General features: G+C 29.6%; 1 protein-coding gene across 1 annotated transcript; it reads left to right on the forward strand.

The window, feature by feature from the left end:
* The first annotated feature begins 3,619 nt into the window (after positions 1 to 3,619).
* LOC122503654 (piggyBac transposable element-derived protein 4-like) lies at positions 3,620 to 5,376 on the forward strand. The gene is made up of 2 exons (XM_043614280.1): positions 3,620 to 4,856; positions 5,099 to 5,376. Exons 1-2 carry the CDS (start codon positions 3,620 to 3,622, stop codon positions 5,374 to 5,376), a joined length of 1,515 nt encoding a protein of 504 aa, XP_043470215.1.
* The last annotated feature ends 22,081 nt before the right edge of the window (positions 5,377 to 27,457 follow it).

The following is a 27,457-nucleotide window of genomic DNA, read 5'->3' on the forward strand; positions in this document are numbered from 1 at the left end:
TGCGTCATCATATGCGATCCATAACTGTCGCATATTGTGATGGGCACATGCGTGACGGTATAATGCGAATAAATTATATTTATACTTCAGCCTTATTTGAATTAAATAAAAAGAAAAGATTATTGACATTAGTAATTTTTTTTAAATTAAAATGTTATTTATAAAAACGATTTTAATTTAATATTTCAGTACAATTTTGGAATTGAAATTGTTAAAAACTTCCAAATTCTTTTTTTGAGGTTATATCTAATACAACAAAAATATATATGTACTTTAAACAAATTAAATTTAACTTTCTTATTTTGCTGCAGTACTAAAAATTAAATCCACAATAATTCCTCACAATAATATCGCAATAAAAAACAATAAAAAATGAAATCACAATAAAAACTTATTTTGATAACACACCACAAACAATGCTGTCGCCATTATAAAATGTGTGATTGCCGATACGGGTGGTTGCGCATCATTAATTGCGTGCGTATTAAGTGCAGTTCACTGCACACGCATTCACAGCATTCGCACTGTGGATGGTAAAATGCGTATGGATTGACTCTTCTAGCAAGTCGCACTTGTGAACGGAACATGCTTATCATTTTGTATCACAGGCGCTCACGAAATGCAGTTCACAACACTCGCATTATTATGGTACGGTCACAGCTCGGCTGCCTGCCTGCCTGCCTGCAGGTCGTCATGGCAATACATAGGAGTAAGAGAGTCAGACAATTTAAATTATTCGTCTCCTCTCTCTTACTCTCGTGGCGGCTGCCTGCGCAGGCAGGCAGGCAGCCGAGGTGTGACCGTGCCATTACCAGCGTCACAGACGATAGTAAGATGCGTATATGAACCGACTCATCTGGTAAGTCGCAGTTAGTGCAAGAAACATGCGTTTAAATGCGACGCACGATTGTTATCTGTGTAGTTGGTTAGGTTGTTTCTTTCTGCGTTGTGAACAATGGTTCTACCCCCAGTCCCTCCAAATTTATTTTCAAAGTTATTCTTTAATAATATAATATTGATATTGAGGAATAAATAAGTAATCAGTTCGCGGCAATAAATAAATTATAGAGAGAAATATTTTTTATTTTATATTTTTATTAAATTTATAAATACTATTTTTTTAGCTATAAGTAAACTGAAATATTAAATAAGTTTAAGTGCAAATTAAATAGATAATTATGGAAATTCCGTAAATGATTATTTGTATAATATCAATTTATATTATATTACTTACCTTATGACGCTTACTAGAAACTAACTTCTAATGCTTACAGATACTTACCAGAGATAGTTTTAAAGAACTTTTCTCTACTTGTTTTCAGAAAAGTTTCTTAGATAACTTTCTGCAAGCTAACACGGAAAACTAAAAAGCGTAGGACATTTATAGGCCAAGGGAAGCTAACGGGAAACTAACCATGTTAGCTATAGAAGCTAACATGGTTAGTTTCCCGTTAGCTTCCCGCAAAATATGGTGCTATGTGGGTAGGTTCTATCGATAATTGATTTAATGAACAGATTTTGATAAAACTTGATGTGCAGCTAGATAAAATTAATATAAAGACATAGTTAAATTTTTGAGACCTGTAGGTACCTATCAAAAAAGTTATAAACATTTTTGATTTTCAACATTTAACATTGAATCTTATGGGAATTCAGTAGTTTGTCATATATATTTACATACTGCAAAGTATTAAATGAACAGATATTATGATCTAAATTTTTTAAATACTAAACCGATATGCAATAATTACATATCTGTTAAGACAATTGTCAATAGGTTTCTGTGAGATTTACAATAAATCAATTTGTCAACAAAATTTACGTTTTATCTGATAATATAAACTACAATTATAACGTTTGGCAACGTTGCATGCACTATACACATTAAATTTGAGCGCGAAATTTTTACTAAGTGAATCAAATCATTAAATATTTCTCACTGTTTTGGCAAGCTGCGTCAAGTAATAGAACTTCCTTAAGGGAACCGTACACCACTTTTGCGTGTTTTTTCAACATTTATTTTTTTATAGTAAAATGTATCGAAACACTGGGCTCTTTTCACACATATTGACACACATATTGAGGATTAAGAAAAAAATATTTTTTTATTCATTCTGCCCTTCATGGCGACAAAATGGCGGCTGAAGTGATTGTCCGGAAAAAACTGGTTGACACGATATCTCTGCTTCAAAATGTCTAAAACAAAAAATCCAAAGAATTTCTTAAAATATATGTTAGTGGCTATGGCATGAACCACGATAAATGAATTTGAAAAAAAATTAGTAAATGGCGGCGGTGTGAATTTTTTTCACCTTTTTTCACCCCTAGAACGGTAAAACATGAGGTTAAAAATGGATCCCAGTAAAAAAAAAAGTATTCAGAATAGAGAAAAAGTATTGGTGAAGACGTTCGGTGAATGCGTTTTCGCGACAAAACCGTATTGGTGGGTTACGGTGAATACATTTTGCTTACCGTGAATACATTTTTTTTAAACTCTCGATTTAAAGATTCCTAAGCAAAGTTGAGAATATTTATAAAGAGCGTAAGTGACCTGAAGTATAAAAATGACTATTGCGAGAAGGAAATAAGAAATTTTGAGAAAAAACGAAAAATTAAATGTAACAAACAGATTGTCAAATGTTGATCAATTACCAAATGCTTTTCTGTGCCTACAACGTATGATGATTAAAAGGAACTTTGACGTTACCGGCGGAACTTACTGTTTCACATACATTTACTTGGATTTCTCAAGTTTCTGTCGGTATCGTCAATGTTCCTTTTCATCATCATACGTTGTAGGTTTGTCACATTTAATTTTTCGTTTTTTCTCAAAATTTCTTATTTCCTTTTCGCAATTGTCATTTTTATACTTCAGGTCACTTATGCTCTTTATAAATATTCTCAACTTTGCTTAGGAATCTTTAAATCGAGAGTTTAAAAAAAATGTATTCACGGTAAGAAAAATGTATTCACCGTAACCCACCAATACGGTTTTGTCGCGAAAACGCATTCACCGAACGTCTCCACCAATACTTTTTCTCTATTCTGAATACTTTTTTTTACTGGGATGTAAAATATTGGTTGTGGTTCATGCCATAGCCACTGACATATTATATTTTAAGAAATTCTTCGTATTTTTTGTTTTAGACATTTTGAAGCAGAGATATCGTGTCAACCAGTTTTTTCCGGACAATCACTTCAACCGCCATTTTGTCGCCATGAAGGGCAGAATAAATAAAAAAATATTTTTTTCTTAATCCTCAATATAATATGTGTGTTGATATGTGTGAAAAGAGCCCAGTGTTTTGATACATTTTAGTATAAAAAAATAAATGTTGAAAAAACACGCAAAAATGGTGTACGGTCCCCTTAATTCATAGACATTTAAGATTACTCCAGACTGATTTAAGGGCTGTCCATAAATTACGTAAGACATTTTTTTAAAAAATTTGATCCCCCGTCCCCCCTTGTAAGATATTTTACATACATTAGCACCATTTTTCCTATTGTTCGTAAGATCTTGCTGACCCCCCTCCCCCTAAATGTCTTACGTAATTTATGGACGGCCCCTTAGGATTCACAATTTCACTCGGATTGATGTTAGATTAATTATTGAGATATGGAAGAAGAAATAGAGTTGGCTGACTTTTCAAGTGATAATGAGTCCATTGATAATCTTTGTGAATCTGATGATGAAGATGTTGATTGTACTATTAGCAAAAAGATAACGGTATCAGCTCATAAAGATGTTGTTGATGATTCCTGTTCTGATACCTCTGATGAGGATGATGCTCCTGGTATTCAGGTTTCACGAAGTACTGAAATATGGCGAAAATCCTCTAAATCGAGAAGCGATGCTCCGTTTACCAATGATTTCGGTCCTAACGTTCCTAGTAATGTTAAATCACCTTTAGATATATTTCTCTGTTTATTTCCAGATGATCTGATAGACACAATTCTTCTCGAAACTAATGTTTACTTAGAACAAAATCGATATAAACAGCCATCTGCAACGAAGGAGGGATTGCTCATATTTTTGGGCATCAATATTCTAATGGGTGTAAAAAAATGTCCTTCCTATCGTGATTACTGGTCTGCTAATCCTCAGTTGAACGATTCGTACATCAGCTCCTTGATGACTGTCAATCATTTTGCTTTTTTTCTAGGTAGTTTACATCTGGCAGACAATAGTAAAGAGCCAAAAAAAGGGGAAACGAATTATGATAAACTATACAAAGTACGACCCTTGCTCGATAAACTAAGAAAAACTTTTAAAAATTGTTGGAAACCTAGCCAATATCAAAGTGTTGATGAGTCGATGATCAAATTTAAAGGTCGCAGTAGCATGAAGCAATATATGCCTGCAAAACCTGTAAAACGTGGATATAAGTGTTGGGTTCGTGCCGATGAAACCGGATATACTTGTGAATTTCAGGTATTTACTGGTAAAACCGAAAGCACCGAAAAGCAATTGGGAGCAAGAGTTGTAAGAGATCTTACCAGAGTGCTTGTAGATAATAATCACCACGTCTATTTTGATAATTTTTTTACAGGTGTAGAATTGATGATGTCACTAAAAAATGATAACATTTTTGCTTGTGGTACTGTGCGCCAGAACCGTGTAAGACTGCCAAAAAGCGACATACCTGATAAAAAAATGCATCACGGACAGAGTGATTTCCGGACATCCAACACTGGTATTCGTTGGATCAAATGGATGGACAAAAAAGCTGTCTACTTTTTATCAAATTATCATGATCCTAGTGAAGTAGAAACTGTACAACGGAAGCAAAAAGATGGCTCCTTGAAAACCATTAATTGTCCCATCATGGTTTCCGATTATAATAAACATATGGGTAATGTTGATAAAGCAGACCAACTCTTGTCAACATACAAAATTGATAGGAAATCTAAGGGTACGGTCCCATGTTGAGCAGAAAACACAATGCAAAGCAGAATTTCGTGAGAGTGGAAAGGATAGTGATATCTGACTATCTCTCTTGCACTCACGAAATTCTGCTTTGCATTCTGTTTTCTGCTCAGCATGGGACTGCACCCTTAGACGTTACTGTGGTCAATGCTTTCATTTTGTACACAGAGAAGGGTTTGAATCCAATTTTGTCTTCCAAGGAATTCAAATTACGTTTGGTAGACCAACTGGTTGGACATAAATTACAAACAACAAAGGGCAGAAAGCCACAAGCTGCTAAAGTTTCCAATTACAAACCGCAAGTGTCAATTGAAAAAGGCGATCAAAATCAGCTCACTTACCCGAGAATACTGCTGCTTCAAAGCGTTGTGCTCATTGCAGTACAAAAAATGATCAGCGACGAACATCATGGATTTGTAAAATATGCAATGTCCCACTCTGCTTAATACCCGCAAGAAATTGCTTCCTTCTTTATCGCAAGTGAAGATACTCTCAACAGATCAACCAAAGAATAAAAATTTGAAACTAAAAACAAAAAACAAACAAAAAAAATCAAATAAAAACATTAAAAAAAACAAAAACAAACAAACAAAAAACAAAAAAAAAACAAAAAAGGAGCTAGAAGTTTACCACGTCCACGTCGTTAGTTCCGGGCAATTCTAAAAGTAAACAATTTTCAAAAATACACAAAAACTTGTCATCGGACATTATGGATTTCTTGAATTTTATTACAGATTTGCAATATGTGATCCTAAAAACCTTTTAGAAACTTCATCCGTCATTTTTAATTTCATAAATCTGATGACGGATTCGTAATCAGCGACCCCAAAAACCCCTTAGAAACCCATTAACCCTTTGCGGCACACATTTTTCACTTAATCCGATTTTTTGAGTTGTTGACCCTTAAGGGGTTTTTTGGGTCGCTGATTACGAATCCATTATCAGATTTTAGAAATTCAAAATGGCGGACAAGAAAAAAAAATTTTTGTGGATTTTTATTTCAAAGGTTTCTAAGGGGTTTTTTTTGGGTCGCTGATTACGAATCCGTCATTAGATTTTAGAAATTCAAAATGGCGGATCCAATATGGCAGGGAAAAAATTTTTTTTTTCGGATTTTCATTTTAATGGTTTTTAAGGGTTTTTGGGGTCGTTGATTACGAATCCGTCATCAGATTTTAGAAATTTAAAATGGCGGATCCAATATGTCAGACAAAACAATTTTTTTTCTGACTTTTATTTTTCAAAGGTTTCTAAGGGCTTGTGGAGTCTTTGATTACTATTCCGTCATCAGATTTAATTAATTAGAACTAACGGATCTAATATGTCGGATAGAAATAAAATTTTTTTTCAGTTTTTTATGAAAAATAATTGAGGGTTCACGTGCAATAAGGGGATACGCATGGAAGTGAAAGTCCCCGCGTATAGCGATTCTGCGGCTGCGCGAGAGGACAACGAATAGCCTGCGCGTCCCCTTATTGCACGTGAACCCTCAATTGTAAGGGTTTTTGGGTTTCTGATTTAGATTTTGTGATTAGACTTTAGAAATTCCAAATGGTGGTTGTTGATGGTGGTGGTTTGTTTTTTAGGTTCTCATGATGATAATAATGGAAGTACAAAAATTTGCGTATATGAGGCAACTCTACTGAAAAAGAACGACTGTAAATACGAGCGTAAATATGACTGTGAATACGACCCTAAATACGGGCCTTAGAAAAGTAGTGTAATTGAAACAGCAAATACAGCCGTATTTATGCCCGTATTAAGGGTCGTATTTACGGTCATATATGAATACCTTTTTTTAAAATATATATATATATATACCCCCACACCACCGAAACTTTCCTAAAAATTTATTGAATATTTACTTGTAATATTCGGCATATTTAACTGAAATGTTTAGTGAAAATTGTTCTTCACATAACTTTAAATAAACATTGCAATTATATATATATATATATATATATATATATATATATATATATATATACACTCCCAAAGCACCGAAACTTTCCTAAAAATGTATTAAATATTTTCTTGCAATGTTCGGAATATGTAATTGCAATGTTTATTTAAAGTTGTGTGAAGAACAATTTTCACTAAACATTTCAGTTAAATATGCCGAATATTACAAGTAAATATTCAATAAATTTTTAGGAAAGTTTCGGTGCTGTGGGGGTATATATATATTTTTTTTTTAAAAATGGTATTCATATATGACCGTAAATACGACCCTAAATACGGGAATAAATACGGCTGTTTCAATTACAATACCTTCCTAAGGCCAGTATTTAGGGTTGTATTCACAGTTATATTTACGCTCGTATTTACAGTCGTTCTTTTTCAGTAGGGAACATTCAAAAATATTTTTCCGTAATACTCAATAGTCCTACAATATTCAAAAAACATTTGACAAACTGTTCAAAACTTTCTTGATACTGGTTATGTGCTATAGAAAAGTATCTGTTCGACGTATAGAAATCGAAATCAACATGTAAGGTAATGACACATTGAGTGGACCGCCACTTTGAGTGGACCACCTGAGCTTTTAAGTTATCTGACAGCGGAAACGTGAAATAAATAAAACGAATAGCAGTACCGCACATTGAAACCGTAAGAAATTATGTTCCGCGATAATCATATACAGTACACGGTTGTCTTCAAGCACTTTTAGGTTTACCTAAAATGAGTCAAAATTGTGCTAACGCAGTTTTATCTGGAATCAGCGCAAGATTCCAAATTTTCATTTCCGAAAATCGTAGCTGATTCTTTTTTCGAAAAAAACCAAAGAAACATATATATATATATGGGCAATTCCACGTGAGATTTTAGTCGACCTCTTAAAATCGGCCAAAAATATTTTTTTTCTATTCTGTATTGAAAAAAAGGGTGCACTTCCGAATAGCTCGAACCGCCAATCGACTTGAAACTTAGTTTCCCTACGTAATTTTGTGCCCTGATTACGAAAATCATAATGAAAATTGGCGACTAGCTCATCTTCATGGTGAAAACCATAAAAAACCATCAAAATAATGGTTTTTTACGTTTTTTTCATTATGGTAAGAAAATTTTAAAAAATGCTTCATACAAAAGTTGTAGATCTCATCAAAATACATTTTTTATGTTCTATACATTTTTCTCCAAAAACGCATTGTTTTCGAAAAAAATACAAAAAACTCTCAATCACAGGTAAATCCATGCAAAAATCATGGTTTTTGCTATCATTAGTTTCTTAGCACATTTTAAATATAGAAATAGGGTCGAATTGATTCTATGTACACTTTTAATATAGAAAGGGAGTCAAATTTATATGCAGTTGGTACCAGAAGGTACCGAACCCACCCCGAGCCCCCTACAACAGGAAAGGAAAAAGCATGAGATATGGCCTCAGGAAGCTGAAAAACTAGAGGCGGGCGCAGCCCGCCTCAGCTATGTTCGCTTTTCCGTGCATATAGAAAGGGAGTCAAATTTATATGCAGTTGGTACCAGAAGGTGCCGAACCCACCCCGAGCCCCCTACAACAGGAAAACAAAAAGCATGAAATATGGCTTTGGTACCTTCTGGTACCAACTGCATATAAATTTGACTTCCTTTCTATATGCAAGGAAAAGGGAACATAGCTGAGGCGGGCTGCGCCCGCCTCTAGTTTTTCAGCTTCCTGAGGCCATATCTCATGCTTTTTCCTTTCCTGTTGTAGGGGGCTCGGGGTGGGTTCGGTACCTTCTGGTACCAACTGCATATAAATTTGACTCCCTTTCTATATGCACGGAAAAGGGAACATAGCTGGGGCGGGCTGCGCCCGCCTCTGGTTTTTCAGCTTCCTGAGGCCATATCTCATGCTTTTTCCTTTCCTGTTGTAGGGGGCTCGGGGTGGGTTCGGTACCTTCTGGTACCAACTGCATATAAATTTGACTCCCTTTCTATATGCACGGAAAAGGGAACATAGCTGGGGCGGGCTGCGCCCGCCTCTGGTTTTTCAGCTTCCTGAAGCCATATCTCATGCTTTTTCCTTTCCTGTTGTAGGGGGCTCGGGGTGGGTTCGGTACCTTCTTGTACCAACTGCATATAAATTTGACCTCAGGTGCAGCAAGAAGTAGTTGTTGAAAGGAAGACTTTACGTTGTCGGGAGGCACAAACGCAAGGGCTAAAAGCATATGCGTAAAGGTTTTAATGATTTGGTCCTGTGGATTATTATATGCTCGTTGTAACCCCTCAGCTTGGACATGGCGATAAACTGACTGGCCCAAATGGAAAAAGCAGCAAGAGATCTCTGCATTAGGAAAGACTGCAATTGAAGAATTTATAATTCCTTTTTCGAAGTCAGTTATGATTTTGGCAAGAAGGCTAGAGACAGGAGGTGAAACTTCGGTAGTGTGGATGAGTCAAGAACCTTTCTTTAACCAGGCGTTTTTCGTTTCGAAAAGTCGCCGGCGCGGTGCTTCTGCACATCACTCACACATTCAAATTCTGGTATACCGTGTGTTTCACATGTGTATGATATGATTTTAATTTGAGGTTAACTTTAAAGTGCAATCGAGACACAATGTGTGTCATAACGGATATATATATATATATAGAAATAATGTGAGTGATTATTAAATTGAGTGTTATTCAAATAATTAAAAATTTCGAAAACGTGCTGTGTGAAAAGTTGAAACAAGAAGAAAGATAAACACAGCACTATGACTATTACTTTTTGTTAACTTTTAATACACTTCATGCTATAGTTTACACATTTTTTTGTTTTTAAAACTTTTTTTTTAATAACTAAAAGATGTTTGAAAATATAAACACTTATATTTCATATTGTATTTGTATAGAATATATTTTCCCGTGTTTACGTGTGTAGCTGCGCAGAAGTCCGTGTGGTCTATTGCGGCGAAAAATTTTTTTGAAAGTAAACGCCTGACCGTACATCAGCTGAGCGACTCAGCATTGCCATACCCCCACTACCGAAGTTTTACCTCCTGTCTCTAGTCTTCTTGGATTTTGGTTGGCCGACAGTTGTCAATATGGAATTCTTGGCCAGCCCTCTCAACTGCTGTCAGTACTGCAGTATACTGAGCGGTTTCCTTTGAGGATAGTAAAGTGAACACAAGTGGAAGAGCTACTTCCTCGTTGGGAGTGTCGTCGTCGATGTTCAGAACATTTTTCTTAATAAGCCCAAGAATTGTAAACACCTGTGTGAATATATTTGGTGATACCTGTAAATAAGTGTAACATGTAAATAAATGTAAATAAAAATTAAATAATAATAATAATAATGCAAAAAGTAAAAAGGTTTCTCCGACGAGTGAACTACGAAATCGCTCAGGAATTTCTTCCAAGTTTGATAAAGATGTTGGATTAGGAGGTAGGGCTTTTTGTCTTTGGCGTCTCATGGCTTTTTTTAAATTTTCAGGTAATTGTGAAAGAACTCCTTCCGTCACCTGAGGCAATTCTAATCGCAAAATCTGCGCAGGCGGCTGCTCAGTAGGGTGTCCCAAAAAAATAAAAAGTTTTTTTTTATTGGGTCTCATCCCCTAAAATTCTTTCAAATTGTGTAAAAATAAGAACACAATATTTGGAAATAAAAATTTTTAATATTAACCCGTGGTTCAGAGCCTTTGAACCATAAAAACGCTAAAAATGTAGTGTTTTTTCATTTTTAACATAAATATAAATGTCAAAATATAATGAATAGGGTGTCATTGTAAAGATAATTAAATTACCTTTTAATCCATATGTCATAGTATAAGATTCAATGAAAATTAAGAGTGTTACAGTCGATTAAAGATTAAATTTCAGGAAAATTTTGATGATTTTTATTTTTTAGACACTCAAGTAACTTGTACTTTTTTTACATTAAACAGTAAAAAATATTTAGGTTTTAATTTTTTTATTGAGAGTCTGTAACATTACGAAAATTTTTAGCCCTTGTGGACCTCGATTTGATTGAAAATGACAATTATACACTAGATTTAGTGAACGAAACTATTTTTTTTATTCTTATCATTCCTTCAACATTTGGAGCAAAAATTGAAACAATAAATTTAGATATAACCACTAAACTTACTAAAATCAGTGATAAAAAAATACTGAAGTCGCTGATTTAGAGTCCAATGTCAGTTTTTCAAATTTCAAAATGGCGGAGAACTTCATAAAAGTCGATCGAATTCGTCTCAAAATCGGGTAACGGATTTTGAGACGAATTTAATCGACGATTAAATTACGGATTTTTGTAATGTTACAGACTCTCAATAAAAAAATTAAAATCTAAATATTTTTTACTGTTTAATGTGAAGAAAGTACTAGTTACTTAAGTGTCTAAAAATCATCAAAATTTTCATGAAATTTGATCTTTAATCAACTGTAACACTCTTAATTTTCATTGAATCTTATACTATGACATATGGATCGAAAGGTAATTTAATTATCTTTACAATGACACCCTAATCATTATATTTTTACATTTATATTTATGTTAAAAATGAAAAAACACTAAATTTTTAACGCTTTTATGGTCCAAAGGCTCTGAACCACGGGTTAATATTAAAATTTTTTATTTCCAAATATTGTGTTCTTATTTTTACACAAATTGAAAGATTTTTAGGGGATGAGACCCAATAAAAAAAAACTTTTTATTTTTTTGGGACACCCTACTGCTCAGGGTTATCCTCAGCTTTTCTTTTTAAATTCACCTTTACAACTTCTGCCTCACATTCGTCACGATTCGGTGGATGTGCATGATCTGATTCCTCACCTCCTTTTAAAATTACAACATTTTCACCAGGCGCACCAGTACTTACTATACGGGCTTCACACATTCTTTTTCGCAACCTAATGGAATCCCAGTACATTTTTCCTTTTGAAATTTTGGAACGCTGATACAAGAATCCACGATATACTAATTTTGTTCCTAAATTCCGTGCTACCTCTTCCATTATTAAAAAATATACAAAATATAAAAAATGGTAAATGAAAATAAGATGTCAAAAACAATACTGCAAAAACAATTTAAATGAATATAAGATGTCAAAAACAATACTGAAAAAACAATTTGTCTAGTTGCCATGGTAACATTACTCCATTGTTTTTACATTAGCAACAATTCAATTGCAATCAATTTAAATTCAAATTATAATTCTATTTTCGGGAAAAGGCTTTCAGGAAATTATACATTCAGGAAATTTAACATTCGGGAAATTGACCGGTAACCGTGAATACGTCGTGAATTAGTAAATAGTGATTTAGTGAATAGTAAGTATTAGTAAATATAATTAGTAATAATAAGTGAATAGTAAATAATAATAGAATTACATTAAGATACTGTTTTCTAAATTTTTCAATCAATAAATAATTAATTGAGTTGTGTTTCGTTTTTGATGTTAATTATTAATAAAGTTAAAAAATTTGTTATAATTTTTTTGATGTTTATTAATAAAGGCCGTAGCAGTATAAGCATGTAAAAAGTGCCCCCTCTTGGATTGGGTCCATATTTAGGGAATAATTTTGACATATTATGAGACTTATTTTCATGAAAAAAATTTTTTTGTACAATGCAATATGAACAGTTAATGAAAAAAAATTTTTGACCAAATTCTAACAAAGAAAGTCAGTAAAAAGTCAGTAAAAAAAAAATTTTTTTAAATTTTTTTTTAAAAAACATTTTTTTTATTGAAATTTTTTTTGCACAACCGCCATTTTTTTCTATAAAATAATAGTCATTTCAAGAGTAACATATATTTTTTGCAAGATGATTGAAAGGATACTTCATACTTTAAAAAATAAAAAACCGATTTTTGGCCCCTAAATAGTACAGTTTTCTATATAACGAGGGGCCAACATTTTTTAAAATTAAATTAAAAATTAATTAATACTTAAATTAAATTTCTAAAAAAGTTAATAATATATGCCTGTTTATTGTAAATATTGATTTTTCAGTATGTACAAAGTTTATTAAAAAAGTAGATGGACGTACACTACCGTCAGGAATTACCGGTACGGCTGCACGCGCACGGCACAAAAACATGTCAATCACTGAGAAAACGATTTATTTGATTCAAAAAAATTTTGTTTAAATCAAACTTAAAATATCTTTGCTATACAGTCAAACAAATTTCATTTTAATTCAAACATATTTTTTGGTTCATTTATAGAAATAATATATTCAATTCAAACAAAATTTATGGTTGATTTTAAATTATTTCTAATCAACATTTAAGTTTGGATCAATCATAACATTTTTAAACATATTCTTTGTTTAAACCAAAACAGAAAATATATTTGAATTAAACACAATTATTCAAACAAACATTATTTTTGAATCAAAGCAGTAGATATTTTCTATATACCTATATTGGGATCTCACGAACCGATTAAGATTTTTAAACTCTTTTGATCTTAAGTTAAAGATAAAACTTAAACCTATGTAAATTTTAAATTTTTTCTACAATTATTAAAAAATATGTTAAAGTTGAAAAAACTTCAAAAAAAATTTTTTTTTTGTAAATTTTTTTGAAAAGTTGACTAAAAAATCAATATTTACAATAAACAGGCATATATTATTAACTTTTTTAGAAATTTAATTTAAGTATTAATTAATTTTTAATTTAATTTTAAAAAATGTTGGCCCCTCGTTTATATAGAAAACTGTACTATTTAGGGGCCAAAAATCGGTTTTTTATTTTTTAAAGTATGAAGTACCCTTTCAATCATCTTGCAAAAAATATATGTTACTCTTGAAATGACTATTATTTTATAGAAAAAAAATAGCGGTTGTGCAAAAAAAATTTCAATAAAAAAAATGTTTTTTAACTCTTAAACCGCACCCTGGGTGTGCGACACCCATATTCTAGCTTTTTACTCTAATATTTCAGTTAAATTCGTAAATTCGGCAGTGTGCGGTTTAAGGGTTAAAAAAAAATTAAAAAAAAATTTTTTTACTGACTTTTTACTGACTTTCTTTGTTAGAATTTGGTCGAAAATTTTTTTTTATTAACTGTTCATATTGTATTGTACAAAAAAAAATTTTTTATGAAAATCGGTTTAACCATTTTGGAGGGAAAAAAAATTTTTGAATTTTTTTGAATTTTTCAAAAAATTGTATACCTCGAAAACAAAATTTTTTTTTGAGTTAAAACTTGGTGAAAATAAGTCTCATAATAGGTCAAAATTATTCCCTAAATATGGACCCAATCCAAGAGGGGCTGTTTTAATAAAAACATATGTTTATATTTTAAAAATTATTTTTCAGTTAATAAGATTGTTTAAAAATTTTTTATTTTTTTTAATCTAAGTTTGACGAATTGAATCTTTTATAAAAAATTACACGTTAATGCCTTTAAAAAATTCTCATCCTGGAGAAAATCACCTTTAAAATAAGCCTAAAATCATTAAAAAGCATTCAGTATTTTAGAAGTCATTAAAATTTTTGTAAAACATTGAAAATTATCATTTTTTAAAAATGTCTAAATAAAATATTGATTAAATGACTTGAAAAATTATGTACAAACTCCAAGGATTAATTTAAAAAGAGAAAAATCAGTAACTATCTATATTATAGAAATTGTGTAGATTTTTCTGCCAAAATACAGGCGAAATTTTTTTAAAATTAATACTTGGAGTTTTGCACATCAATACAGGGTAATTTAATTTTCCCAAAATATTGAGAACATTCTTGAATTTGGATTTTTAATTTTCCAAAAACACGTTTTTTGCCCATAACTTTAAAAAAATGTTAGGACACCTATAAATTTTTTTCCATAATTTTGTAGAGTTTTTTTAAACGCATCTTTTGAGTCCTAATTAAACATTTTTCGTCCATATTAACCAGAGATATTAAACTTTTAAAAATCATAAATTTTGGAAAAAAATATTTTTTTGAAAATTTTGTTAAAAATGTAGAAGTAATCTTAAAATTATCGTTACCAACTTGTAGAGCATTATAAAACGATTCGATTGACTTATTTTTGAACCTAATTCGATAATAAATTTCGAAATTATTGGTATTTTAAAAACCAAAAATTGTGGAAAATGACATTTTCTCGAATTTTTTGTTTGAAAATTTTTGTTTAACTATTAAACTATTATAACTATATTGTAGAGTATTTAAAAATACATTGATTGACCCAAGATTCAATCACTTTTACCATATTTATAAAAAGTTATTCATATATTTTCCTATTATTATTATTATTTCTATGAGGAAGCAAAGTGTTCATGAAATGAGCGCACCAAAATTATAAAAAAATATACAACTTGGCAGCGGTTTCTTTATTTGTTTCAAAGTAATAATAACATGAAAATAAAATGATCTAAAACTTTAACACCAAATTACTTTAATAATAAAATTTTTTTTTGAAAAAGTTTCCCTTATTGGGAAAAAATGTTTTTTTCCTTATTGGGTCAAAACCCATTATATTAAAACATCAAAGATGTTTTTGTTGGGATTAAATTATTCTCTAATTAATGATTTATTACCATTTATTAAATCAATTTTAATTAATTGTACACTATCTGCAAAAATTATGTAAATGCTACATTTTAGTGCTATAAATAATTTTTTCATTTTGCAAAATGTATTAATTAACATTTTTCCCGTCTAAGACACTAAAACTCAATATAAGTATTCAAAAGTTAAACTTAAAAGTAAAATTTAATTAACTTTCCAAAATCATTAAAAAATTTCTTGACTTTGTCTTGTTTAATAAAATTAATATAATTTTGGAAATACTTTACATGTTTTAATGTTCTTTAGATAAAGCTGAAATAAGCATTCAGTTTATTTTAATACAATTAATGTTAATTGTATTAATTAATGCTAATAGTATTTAACATTAAAATCTACAAGTAAATATGTAAATAAAAAAGCCAAACATGACAGAATTTTATGTATTATCCTAACTTAAATGCTTGGCCATTTCTGGTTAAAAAAGTATCAAGCTAAAACAAAAATTGTCTTTTTCAAAACATTTACAATATAAAATTTTTTTTAAATTTTTCATTTTTACTCATAGTAATCATAATAATACAACACTATTCTACCTAATTTTTTTACACAAAAAACATTTTTATAATAAAGTTTAAAAATTAAAAAATTATATTATTTATATTAATTTATTTTTAAATTTAAATTTATAAGAAAATACAAAATTTTTATAAAATAAAAAAAATTGAATATTAGTCAGTTAAGGGGGGAAACCACATTAGAACGCTGTTTTTTTGCCGTTTTTCGCGAATTTTTTTTTAAAGTAAGAATTTTTTTGAATGAAATAAAACATTTCCACTATGTCCGCGTGGAAATGAAAGTACGGGCAAAGTCCAGCAAAGTCCATCAAAGTACAGAATAGTATGGGCAAAGTACAGTAAAGTGCGGCTAATGAGCGTTTCCCATACTTTGGAATGTGCATGGTTAACAACGATATTTAAAGTACGGGGACAGCTCGGCAAAGTACGGGATCAAGAAAATAGGTTTTTCGGGAATATTTTCGAATAGAGAACTACACCAAAGTATTTGAGGCCAGTTTTTTGGGAAACATTAAATCAGAAAATTCAAAATCTGAATCTTTAGAGTTCGGCAAAGTACGGGAAAGTACAGCAAAGTATGGGAGAGTAAAAAAAAAGTTTTTTTTTAAATATTAAATTAGAAAATTTTAAATCTGAATTTATGGAGCTCGGCAAAGTACAGAAAAGTACAGCAAAGTATGGGAGAGTAAAAAAATATTTTTTTTTTTGAAATATTAAATTAGAAAATTTTAAATCTGAATTTTTGGAGTTCGGCAAAGTACAGAAAAGTACAGCAAAGTATGGGAGAGTAAAAAAATATTTCTTTTTTGAAATATTAAATTAGAAAATAAAATTCTGAATTTTTGGAGTTCGTCAAAGTACAGAAAAGTACAACAAAGTATGGGAAATTTAAAAATTAGTTTTTTTTTTAAATATTAAATTAGAAAATAAAATTCTGAATTTTAGGAGTTCGGCAAAGTACGGGAAAGTACAGCAAAGTATGGGATATTTAAAAATTAGTTTTTTTTGAAATATTAAATTAGAAAATTTTAAATCTGAATTTTTGGAGTTCGGTAAAGTACAGAAAAGTACAGCAAAGTATGGGAAATTTAAAAATTAGTTTTTTTTGAAATATTAAATTAGAAAATTTTAAATCTGAATTTTTGGATTTTGGCAAAGTACAGAAAAGTACAGCAAAGTATGGGATATTTAAAAAATAGATTTTTTTGATATATTAAATTAGAAAATTTTAAATCTGAATTTTTGGAGTTCGGCAAAGTACAGAAAAGTACAGCAAAGTATGGGAAATTTAAAAATTAGTTTTTTTTGAAATATTTAATTAGAAAATAAAATTCTGAATTTTTGGAGTTCGGCAAAGTAAGAAAAAGTACAGCAAAGTATGGGAGAGTAAAAAAGGGTTTTTTGGGAATCTTGAATAAGAAAATTTAAAATCTGGATATCGGAGTTCGCCAAAGTACGGAAAAGTGCAGCAAACTATGGGCTAGTAAATAAATGGTTTTTCGTAAAATATAACCTCATAAAATTAAATTTTGGAATTTTGGATTTTCGTAAAGAATATGTCAAAATGTAGAAGAATCCTATTGCTTGATAAAATGGTGTGTTAAAGAATTAAGATCAAATTTAACCCGTTGCCTGTTTCCGACCCAGGGGTGGGTCGTGAAAAAGTATGGCCATAACTGTTTCCGACCCACCGGTGGGTCGTGTTCACTATCACTCAAAATAAATATAATTTGTAAATAAATTGATAGATATTTTTCTTTATATCAATATTATAAGAAATTATGAGGGTCATTAATGATATTTTAGAAAATAATTGAATAATTAGTTATAATTTAAATATATTATACTATTTGAAAAAGTATCAGATTCCGCTGGGCAGTTTGGGACAATCATGTTGTATTTTCATTAAACAGTTAAGGGGTTAAGTTTCCGTGTGTGCAGTATGGTCAATGTTTTACAAAGTACAGCGAGGTAAGGGTGTGGAATGAAATTTTTTTGTACATTACCGTAATTTGCCGAACTCCAAAAAATCAGAATTTTATTTTCTAATTTAATATTTCAAAAAAAATCTATTTTTTAAATCTCCCATAGTTTGCTGTATTTTCCCGTAATTTGCCGAACTCTAAAAATTCAGAAATTCAATTTTCATATTTAATATTTCAAAAAAATCTATTTTTTAAATCTCCCATACTTTGCTGTACTTTCCCGTACTTTGCCGAACTCCTAAAATTCAGAATTTTATTTTCTAATTTAATATTTAAAAAAAACTAATTTTTAAATTTCCCATACTTTGCTGTACTTTTCTGTACTTTGCCGAACTCCAAAAATTCAGAATTTTATTTTCTAATTTAATATTTCAAAAAAAAAAATATTTTTTTACTCTCCCATACTTTGCTGTACTTTCCCGTACTTAGCCGAACTCCAAAAATTCAGAATTTTATTTTCTAATTTAATATTTCAAAAAAAAAATATTTTTTTACTCTCCCATTTTTTTGCTGTACTTTTCTGTACTTTGCTGAACTCCAAAAATGCAGATTTAAAATTTTCTAATTTAATATTTCAAAAAAAACTAATTTTTAAATTTCCCATACTTTGCTGTACTTTTCTGTACTTTGCCGAACTCCAAAAATTCAGATTTAAAATTTTCTAATTTAATATATCAAAAAAATCTATTTTTTAAATATCCCATACTTTCCCGTACTTTGCCGAACTCCAAAAATTTAGAATTTTATTTTCTAATTTAATATTTCAAAAAAAACTAATTTTTAAATTTCCCATACTTTGCTGTACTTTTCTGTACTTTGCCGAACTCCAAAAAAACTAGAATTTATTTTCTAATTTAATATTTCAAAAAAAACTAATTTTTAAATTTCCCATACTTTGCTGTACTTTTCTGTACTTTGCCGAGCTCCAAAAATTCAGATTTAAAATTTTCTAATTTAATATTTCAAAAAAAACCTTTTTTTTACTCTCCCATACTTTGCTGTACTTTCCCGTACTTTGCCGAACTCTAAAGATTCAGATTTTGAATTTTCTGATTTAATATTTCCCAAAAAACTGGCCTCAAATACTTTGGTGTAGTTCTCTATTCGAAAATATTCCCGAAAAACCTATTTTCTTGATCCCGTACTTTGCCGAGCTGTCCCCGTACTTTAAATATCGTTGTTAACCATGCACATTCCAAAGTATGGGAAACGCTCATTAGCCGCACTTTACTGTACTTTGCCCATACTATTCTGTACTTTGATGGACTTTGCTGGACTTTGCCTGTACTTTCATTTCCTGTTCATTTATATTTAACTGTAACTCATATTTTTTATAAGCGTTTATATCAAAAATCTTCCAAATTGGGAGCTATTGCATATAGAGCTGCTCCGCCGGAGTTCATGACTGCCGTGCAGTCCTGAGCCCACAAATTTTGTCCGAAAGCAAAAATCAAGTTTATTCATATTTTATAAATATTTTATTATTAAGTGAATTAACTTTTAAGTGAAAATATTAAAAATTGAAAAATTGACACTACTTAAAAAAAATTCGATTTTTTGCCTACTTTTTTGCAACTTTTTTATTTTAAAAGGGAATAAAATTTTTTTTTCTTTTTAAGTTTAGTTCCCTTAATAATAAATTTAATAACGAACAATTTCCAATTTTTCATTTTAAAATCGGTCAATAACTTTTTGAGTTACACTGCACGGCAATTTTAAAAATCCTGTTTTGAGAAAAACGCATTTGAAAAAATAGTATCAAAAATTGATATTTATACAAAAAATTTTTTTTAAAGTGATTACACTTTAATCGGCTATTCCAACACTATATATGAGGCATTTTACGTGAAATTTTCTAAGTTGAAATTTCAACTTCTTGAAAAAAATTGAAACTCGAGGAATTTGTTGTTCAATCAAGTAGAAATGTGACCCAAAAAATATTTTTGATTTTTTCGAAAAATTGGAGGGGGTAGAGGGGGGGTCAATTTGACCAATTTTGCCAACACCGGCTACTTTGTGAATTTTTTTTGAACATACTTGTAATGGGAAAAATTTTTTAGAATATGTTTCTGAAAGGTTTTTTCGTCCTCTTTCCAATGGTGACCGCGACGCAGCGCGCCGCAATTTATTCTTTGAAATTTAATAACTCAAAAACAAAAAAAGGGCATTCTGAAAATTTACATGCCGATAGGAAAAAACCTCAGCTTTCGTTTGCAATAATTTATTTTCAAAAAAACGGACTGATTTTTGGGAAATTGAAAATTAATTATTAATTATCAAAAATTAGGGTAAATTTTTAAAATATTAAAAAATAAAATACACCATTGGAAAGAGGACGAAAAAACCTTTCAGAAACATATTCTAAAAAATTTTTCCCATTACAAGTATGTTCAGAAAAAATTCACAAAGTAGCCGATGTTGGCAAAATTGGTCAAATTGACCCCCCTCTACCCCCTCCAATTTTTCGAAAAAATCAAAAATATTTTTTGGGTCACATTTCTACTTGATAGAACAACAAATTCCTCGAGTTTCAATTTTTTTCAAGAAGTTGAAATTTCAACTTAGGACATTTCACGTAAAATGCCTCATATATCCTTTCATGTGCTTCATAAGTAGCATCTAAGTCTAATAATTCCTCTTTTCGTGACTTTCTGCTCTCCTTAGTCTCAAAAGTGCTACGCTTATTCTACTAATCTACGGTAACATAGAGCGCGCTCCGTTCATCGCTAGTACAGCGAGGACTTCGAATTTTGCTTTAAAAACTTTATCAGTCTATTTTTGAATACCTTAACGAACAATTTATGCAAAAAAGAAAAAATCGATTTTTTCAGACGTCTAATGTGGTTTCCCCCCTTAAGTAATTTTTAGTTTTATTTAAGTATTTTAACATTAAATACTATTGTAAAAATACTTTGAAATTAACAGTACAGATGGTCATTCTAAGCTTTAAATTTTTACCAATTTTTAAGAATTTAAAGTTAAAAATCACTAATCAAAATTACTTTCAAAATAAGTCAAAAACATGATTCTGAAACTGGCACCTTATTATTATGGCACCTGTTTATTACCTTCAAGACTCTAATTTTGAACTGAAATAAAAAATATTCTTTTTTTGTTTAAAACAACAAACTTTTTTATAATAAAAAACTGGGTACTTGTTTAAAATTTATTAAAAAAATATTAAACCATGTAAAGTATTTCTGAAATTATATTAATTTTTAAATAAACCAAGGCAAACTCAAGGACGAGATCAAGCATTTTTAAAATGATTCTAGAAAGTTATTTAAATTTCTTTACAAGTTTAATTGTTGAAAAAATAGATAATGTTAGTGACTTAGACGGGAAAGTTGTTAATTTATTACTTGCATTTCTAAATTACAAAAAAATCATTTTATATCATTAAAAAGTAGTATTTCACACAATTTTTAAAAACTTACCTCCTTATCCTTATTTTTAATCACAAAAATTTTTTTTGTCTTATTTTATTTAATTTTGAAAAGAGAGAAAAAGTGTTCTTCACATTGCACTTTTATTTTTCTGTATTATATACTGCAAAAATCTGTTAATAAACTGTAACTACACTGTAAAAAAAGAGAGTTAAATTTTAACTTCCCAGGGGATTCTATAAAAGTCGCACCCATTGGGGAGTTAATGCCAGGGGAGTTAAATAAAGAGAGTTAAAACTTCACATCCAAATGCTAACTCCCCAATGAAAAAATAACTCGCGCGGGTGTTGAATGAAGGGAGTTAGAAATTAACTACCAATGCAACACTCTCTCTCTCTCTCTCTGCCCAACTGAAAAAGTTTGTCTGGATTTTCCACATGGAAATTTACGCAGAAATCCATGAGGAGATTTGAAATAATTCACATGGAAATCCACATGGAAATTTGCTATTTCTTCTATTTTTAAATATTTTCAAAAATAAACATCAAATTCGAATTCTAAGACCCCAAAGGGGTCTCACTCACTACTTTCTGCATTTTTAAAGAGGTTTTCGTTCATATATGGAGTTTATTAAGAATATAAAAAAATCCATTCGGAAATCCACATGGCAATCCATGCGGATTTCATATGGATACTTTCAAATCTCCATATGGATTTCTACCTGAAAAGTCCATGGGAAAATCCAGACGATTTTTTTCAGCTGGGGCATGCTCACTGGTCACTCAATAGACTGCCCACTGGTTGAAAGAAACCCTACAAACAATAGGCCAGGTACTCGAGCAGGCCTTTCGTTTCTCTTTAAAATTTATATATATATATATATATATGGGCAATTCCACGTGAGATTTCAGTCGACCTCTTAAAATCGGCCAAAAATATTTTTTTTCTATTCTGTATTGAAAAAAAACAGATACGTATTTTTTTATTATTTTTTTAGAGGCCAAATTTTTGAGTTATGAATTTTCAAAATTTTCGCTTTTTAAATGTATGTATATTTTTAATGTCAGATAACTCAAAAAATATTGCTTTTTTTCATTTTTCGACAAGAGAAAAAAAGTTTTGTTTTTCTCTCTACTTTTGAATAATCATAACAAAAAATTTTTTTTTCATTTTTTATTAAAAAAATAAAAAAATTTTATAAACAAATTAATTTTTTTTAACTTTGGGTATGATAAATTTTTAATTTTCTTTTTTTAAAACATACCTGGAAATGATAAGAAGGTTTTGCAAAAAGTTTCAGAGTGGGCCTGACAAGTTTGATGGGTCCAAAAAAATAATTAAGCTCTCCGTGCAGGTCGCACGCACGTGGCACAATGGGATTTTTTTACAATTTATTATTAAAAATTGTTTAGAGCCTAAAAATTCAATAATAATCAAAATCCGATAAAGTTTGTAGGCTCTAGACAATTTTTAATAATAAAATGTAAAAAAAATCCCATTGTGCCACGTGCGTGCGACCTGCACGGAGAGCTTAATTATTGTTTTGGACCCATCAAACTTGTCAGGCCCACTCTGAAACTTTTTGCAAAACCTTCTTATCATTTCCAGGTATGTTTTAAAAAAAGAAAATTAAAAATTTATCATACCCAAAGTTAAAAAAAATTAATTTGTTTATAAAATTTTTTTATTTTTTTAATAAAAAATGAAAAAAAAAATTTTTTGTTGTGATTATTCAAAAGTAGAGAGAAAAACAAAACTTTTTTTTTCTTGTCAAAAAATGAAAAGAAGCAATATTTTTTGAGTTATCTGACATTAAAAATATATCTTCATTTAAAAAACGAAAATTTTGAAAATTCATAACTCAAAAATTTGGCCTCCAAAAAAATAATAAAAAAATACGTATCTGTTTTTTTTCAATACAGAATAGAAAAAAAATATTTTTGGCCGATTTTAAGAGGTCGACTGAAATCTCACGTGGAATTGCCCATATATATATATATATATATATATATATATCTTTTAAATATCTTTCTGTCTTCTTTTTTCCAAATAAATAACATAAATCGGTCCCTGTTTATAACGCAGAAAATCTAACGCTATTGCTTTCTTCCACTTTCCAAATAGAAATAACATAAATCGGTCTCTGTTTATAACGCAGAAAATCTAACGCTATTGCTTTCTTTCTCTTTCGAGGATAAGTAACATTAGACTGTCTCTCTTTACCTAATTTGCATATCTACTCGTTTCATATTAAGGATCATCAAAATCGTTTCTTTTTGACCTACAAACAATTCTAGAAACTAGAAAAAAATTTTACGATGCCGTTTAACCCTGACTAAATAACAATACTTTTCCCATTTAATTAACATGGGATTTTTGCACTTTTCAGAAAATAATTTTTATTTCGTTTAAAATACTCTTTGACTAACCAACAATGCTTGATTTTGCTTCTATTATGATTCCTTTAGATAGAGAAATTTTTATATTATCGCGAAAAATTTATTACACAAAAGTTTTAAAAAAGTCAATTTCATTTTTATTGATTTTTCTGATTATTTTGCTAAATCTACTTATTAATTTATTTTTATTCGGTATTTTATTGAAAGTTTCTTATTTTATGCATCCAATTGGACCATAACAATCACAGGTGTCTGGAAGGAAAAAAAAGTTTGCCTACGATGCCAAAACAATTCATTGTTACCCTCTGGTTCCTTAGCACCCCTTGAAAAGAGAAAACTTAACCCGAAAATCGTAGCTGTTCATTTATGGAAAAATCACCTCTTTATAGGGGTGATTTGGAATTTTTTTTTCAGAAAAAATTGTTTTTAAGAAGCAAAAATAATTTTTAAATTATTTTGATAGTTGTTATTTATTGGTGTGTTCACAGGGTTTAATTTTCTAGATACAATCGATTAAAAAGTTTTTTAAATACAAAAAATTCAAATTTTTAATTTTTCTTTTAGTTAGTTAACGATTTTTGATAACATCTCCAATTTCACGTCAGATTTCAGTTTACATTCTAAAATTTGGCCAAAACAATTTTTTTTAATTCTTTAGTAAAGAAAAATTGATACATATTTTTTTTGCCAAATTTCCGAGTTACGAATTTTTGAAAATTTGATTTTTGAAAAGTAGACTTTTTTTAATGGCCAACAACTTGAAAATTATTGGATTTACAAAAATTTCGTTAAGACAAAAAAGTTCAGTTATTCTTTAACTTTTAAATGCTGTTACAAAAAAATTTTTCTTAAAAAAATAAAAAAAATTTATTAACAAATTATTTTTTTTTAATTTCGACGTTTTAAAAAAAAAATTTTATAATAGGTGGCAATGATAAGAATAATTTGCAAAATGTTTCAGAGTGGTCTTCTGGAATTTTATAGGGTAAAATACATTTTTAAACTCGGCGTGCAAGTTTTACGCACGCTGCACTGTGCTCGTTTTACAAACTTAAGGGGAGGGACCGGTGAAATTTTAACTCATCTAAATTTTTGTTGTTAATATACTTTTAACAAATTTTTGTATTTTAAATTATAATATGCTTCGAAAAATTAAAACAATTCAATTAGTTAACATTTTTTTAAATAAATATCAAAATTTTTAAAAAATAAAAATTTGAACTACTCTTGTAATTTTTAATAACTTTCATTGCTAGTTTTTATATCCTATATTTATTCATAATTCTGAACAATCAATCATATATATTTTCAAAAATTTTGTATTTTTAAAAAAATTTTAATTTTTTTGAAAAATCAAATTTTTTGAAAAATAAATAAAAATTTGCAAATCATTTAAGAATTACTTTTATTAATCTTCTACAGTGTAATATGATTTCAGGTACTGAATAAATGTAAAAAAAATTTGATACCCCTAAAAATGGTCATTTTTGAATGGCTTAAATTTTACTAGTAGTTTTTAAAAAATTCAACTGATTCCACATTTTTTATTATTTTTCGTTGCCAAATTCTTTGTATGCTTTTCTTACAATAATGAATAATCAATCGTATGGATTTTGAAAATTTTTAATTTTTTCAAAAAACGTGCACAGTGCAGCGCGCGTAAAAGTTGCACGACAAAATTAAAAATTTATTTTAACACATCAAATTCAAGAAGAACACTCTGAAACATTTTACAAACTATTCTTATCTTTGCCAGCTATGATTTATAAAATTTTTTTTCAAAACGTCCAAATTAAAAAAAAATTAATTTGTTTATAAAATTTTTTTTTTTTTTAAATTTAAAAAAAAATTTTTTGTAACAGCATTTAACCCTTAAACCGCACCCTGGGTGTGCGACACCCATATTCTAGCTTTTTACTCTAATATCTCGTTTAAAGTCGTAAAAATTGAACATATGTCGCTATTGGACGACCCATTTTGTACTCAACTTTATGTTCCGTGAGGGACATTAGTCTCCCAAGTGTCTTTGTGTATTTGATAACTTTATGAAATTAACAGCGAAAAATTTCTGGGTGGCGGATACCCAGTTGTTGGTTTAAGGTGATTTTAGGAGTTTTAAAAAACATTTTTTTAATTATTAAGATTAAATAAATCATTATGAAACTTATTTTTCTTCAAAATAGATGTTTTCGAAATTCAAAATGTCGGATCCAATATGGCGGAATTTTTTCAAAATTCGTCAAATTTGCTTGAAACTGAATACTCGGGGGTTTTAAGGGTCGCTGATTACGAATCTAACATTAGTTTTCAAAAATTTAAAATGGCGGATCCAATATGGCGGACGACAAAATAAAAAATTAATTATAATGGCTTGAAACTGAATACTCAGGGTTTTTAGGGTCGCTGATTACGAATCTGTCATTTTTTTAGGGTATTTATCGAAATTTGATTTCACCAAAAATTATCATACTGATGTCAGATTAACCAATTTCAAATCAATTCAATAAATTTCAAAAAATTTTCCGCCATATTGAACCAAATATTTTAAATTTTGAAAAACTGATTTCAGATTCGTAATCAGCGACCCTGAAAATCCCCAAGTATTCAGTTTCAAGACAATCTGATCCATTTTTTATTTCGTTGTCTGCCATATTGGATTCGCCATTTTGAATTTTAGAAAACTAATGTCAGATTCGTAATCAGCGACCCTTAAAACCCCCGAGTAACAAGTTTCAACCAAATTCGACGAATTTTGAAAAAAAATCCGCCATCTTGGATCCGCCATTTTGAATTTAGAAAAACTGATGTCAGATTTGTAATCAGCGACCCCAGAAACCTTAGGGTACTAAGTTTCAAAAAAATCCATTACAAATTTTTTCAACACACTTTTGGCCCAAATAGTGGAAATCTCGTTGACAGCCAAGGGGTTAAAAACAATTTTTTCTGAAAAAAATTTTAAATCACCCCTATAAAGAGGTGATTTTTCCATAAATGAACATCTACGATTTTCGGGTTATGTTTTCTCTTTTCAGGGGGTGCTAAGGAACCAGAGGGTAACAATGAATTTTTTTGGCATCGTAGGCAAACTTTTTTTTCCTTCCAGACACCTGTGCAATAATTTCAATTCATAAACTATCCAAAAATCACACAGTAGACTGAATCCATTTCAAATCAGGCAGGTCGACTAACTTCATGTTTTAGAAGAAAAATTGTTTTGCTTGTAATTTTTTTTCTTTTGAGTATAATTTAATTTTCTTTCTTGGGTCTTGTAGATGGTCTTGTCCTCTTCACAATCCAGTTTGAAATTGGAAAGAATATTTAAAATGATAAAAATAGGGGATGATTTTCTGAAAATAAATAAGATCAATTTTCTCAAAAACGCCACCTTTTTTTGTTATCAAATTTTTACTACAAATTATTAAAATAATTATAAACATTTCCTATGAATTTCAAGCTGGCTAAACCATTCTGGCAATCAGGAGAATTTTTTTTGAAAAATTTATTTTTACAAATTTTCAAATTGTTAACGTTCATGTCAACAATGTTATAACGATTCATTTGTTTTTAAAAATGCAAGTTAACAATTTGAAAATTTGCAAAAATAACTATTTTAAAAATAATTCTCTTGATTGACAGAATGGTTTAGCCCGCTTGAAATTCATAGGAAATGTTCATAATTATTTTAAGAATTTGTAGTAAAAATTTGATAACAAAAAAAGGAGGTGTTTTTGAGAAAATTGATCTTATTTATTT

The sequence above is a fragment of the Leptopilina heterotoma genome, unplaced genomic scaffold (assembly GCF_015476425.1).
Source record: "Leptopilina heterotoma isolate Lh14 unplaced genomic scaffold, ASM1547642v1 Lhet_267, whole genome shotgun sequence".
Taxonomy (NCBI): domain Eukaryota; kingdom Metazoa; phylum Arthropoda; class Insecta; order Hymenoptera; family Figitidae; genus Leptopilina; species Leptopilina heterotoma.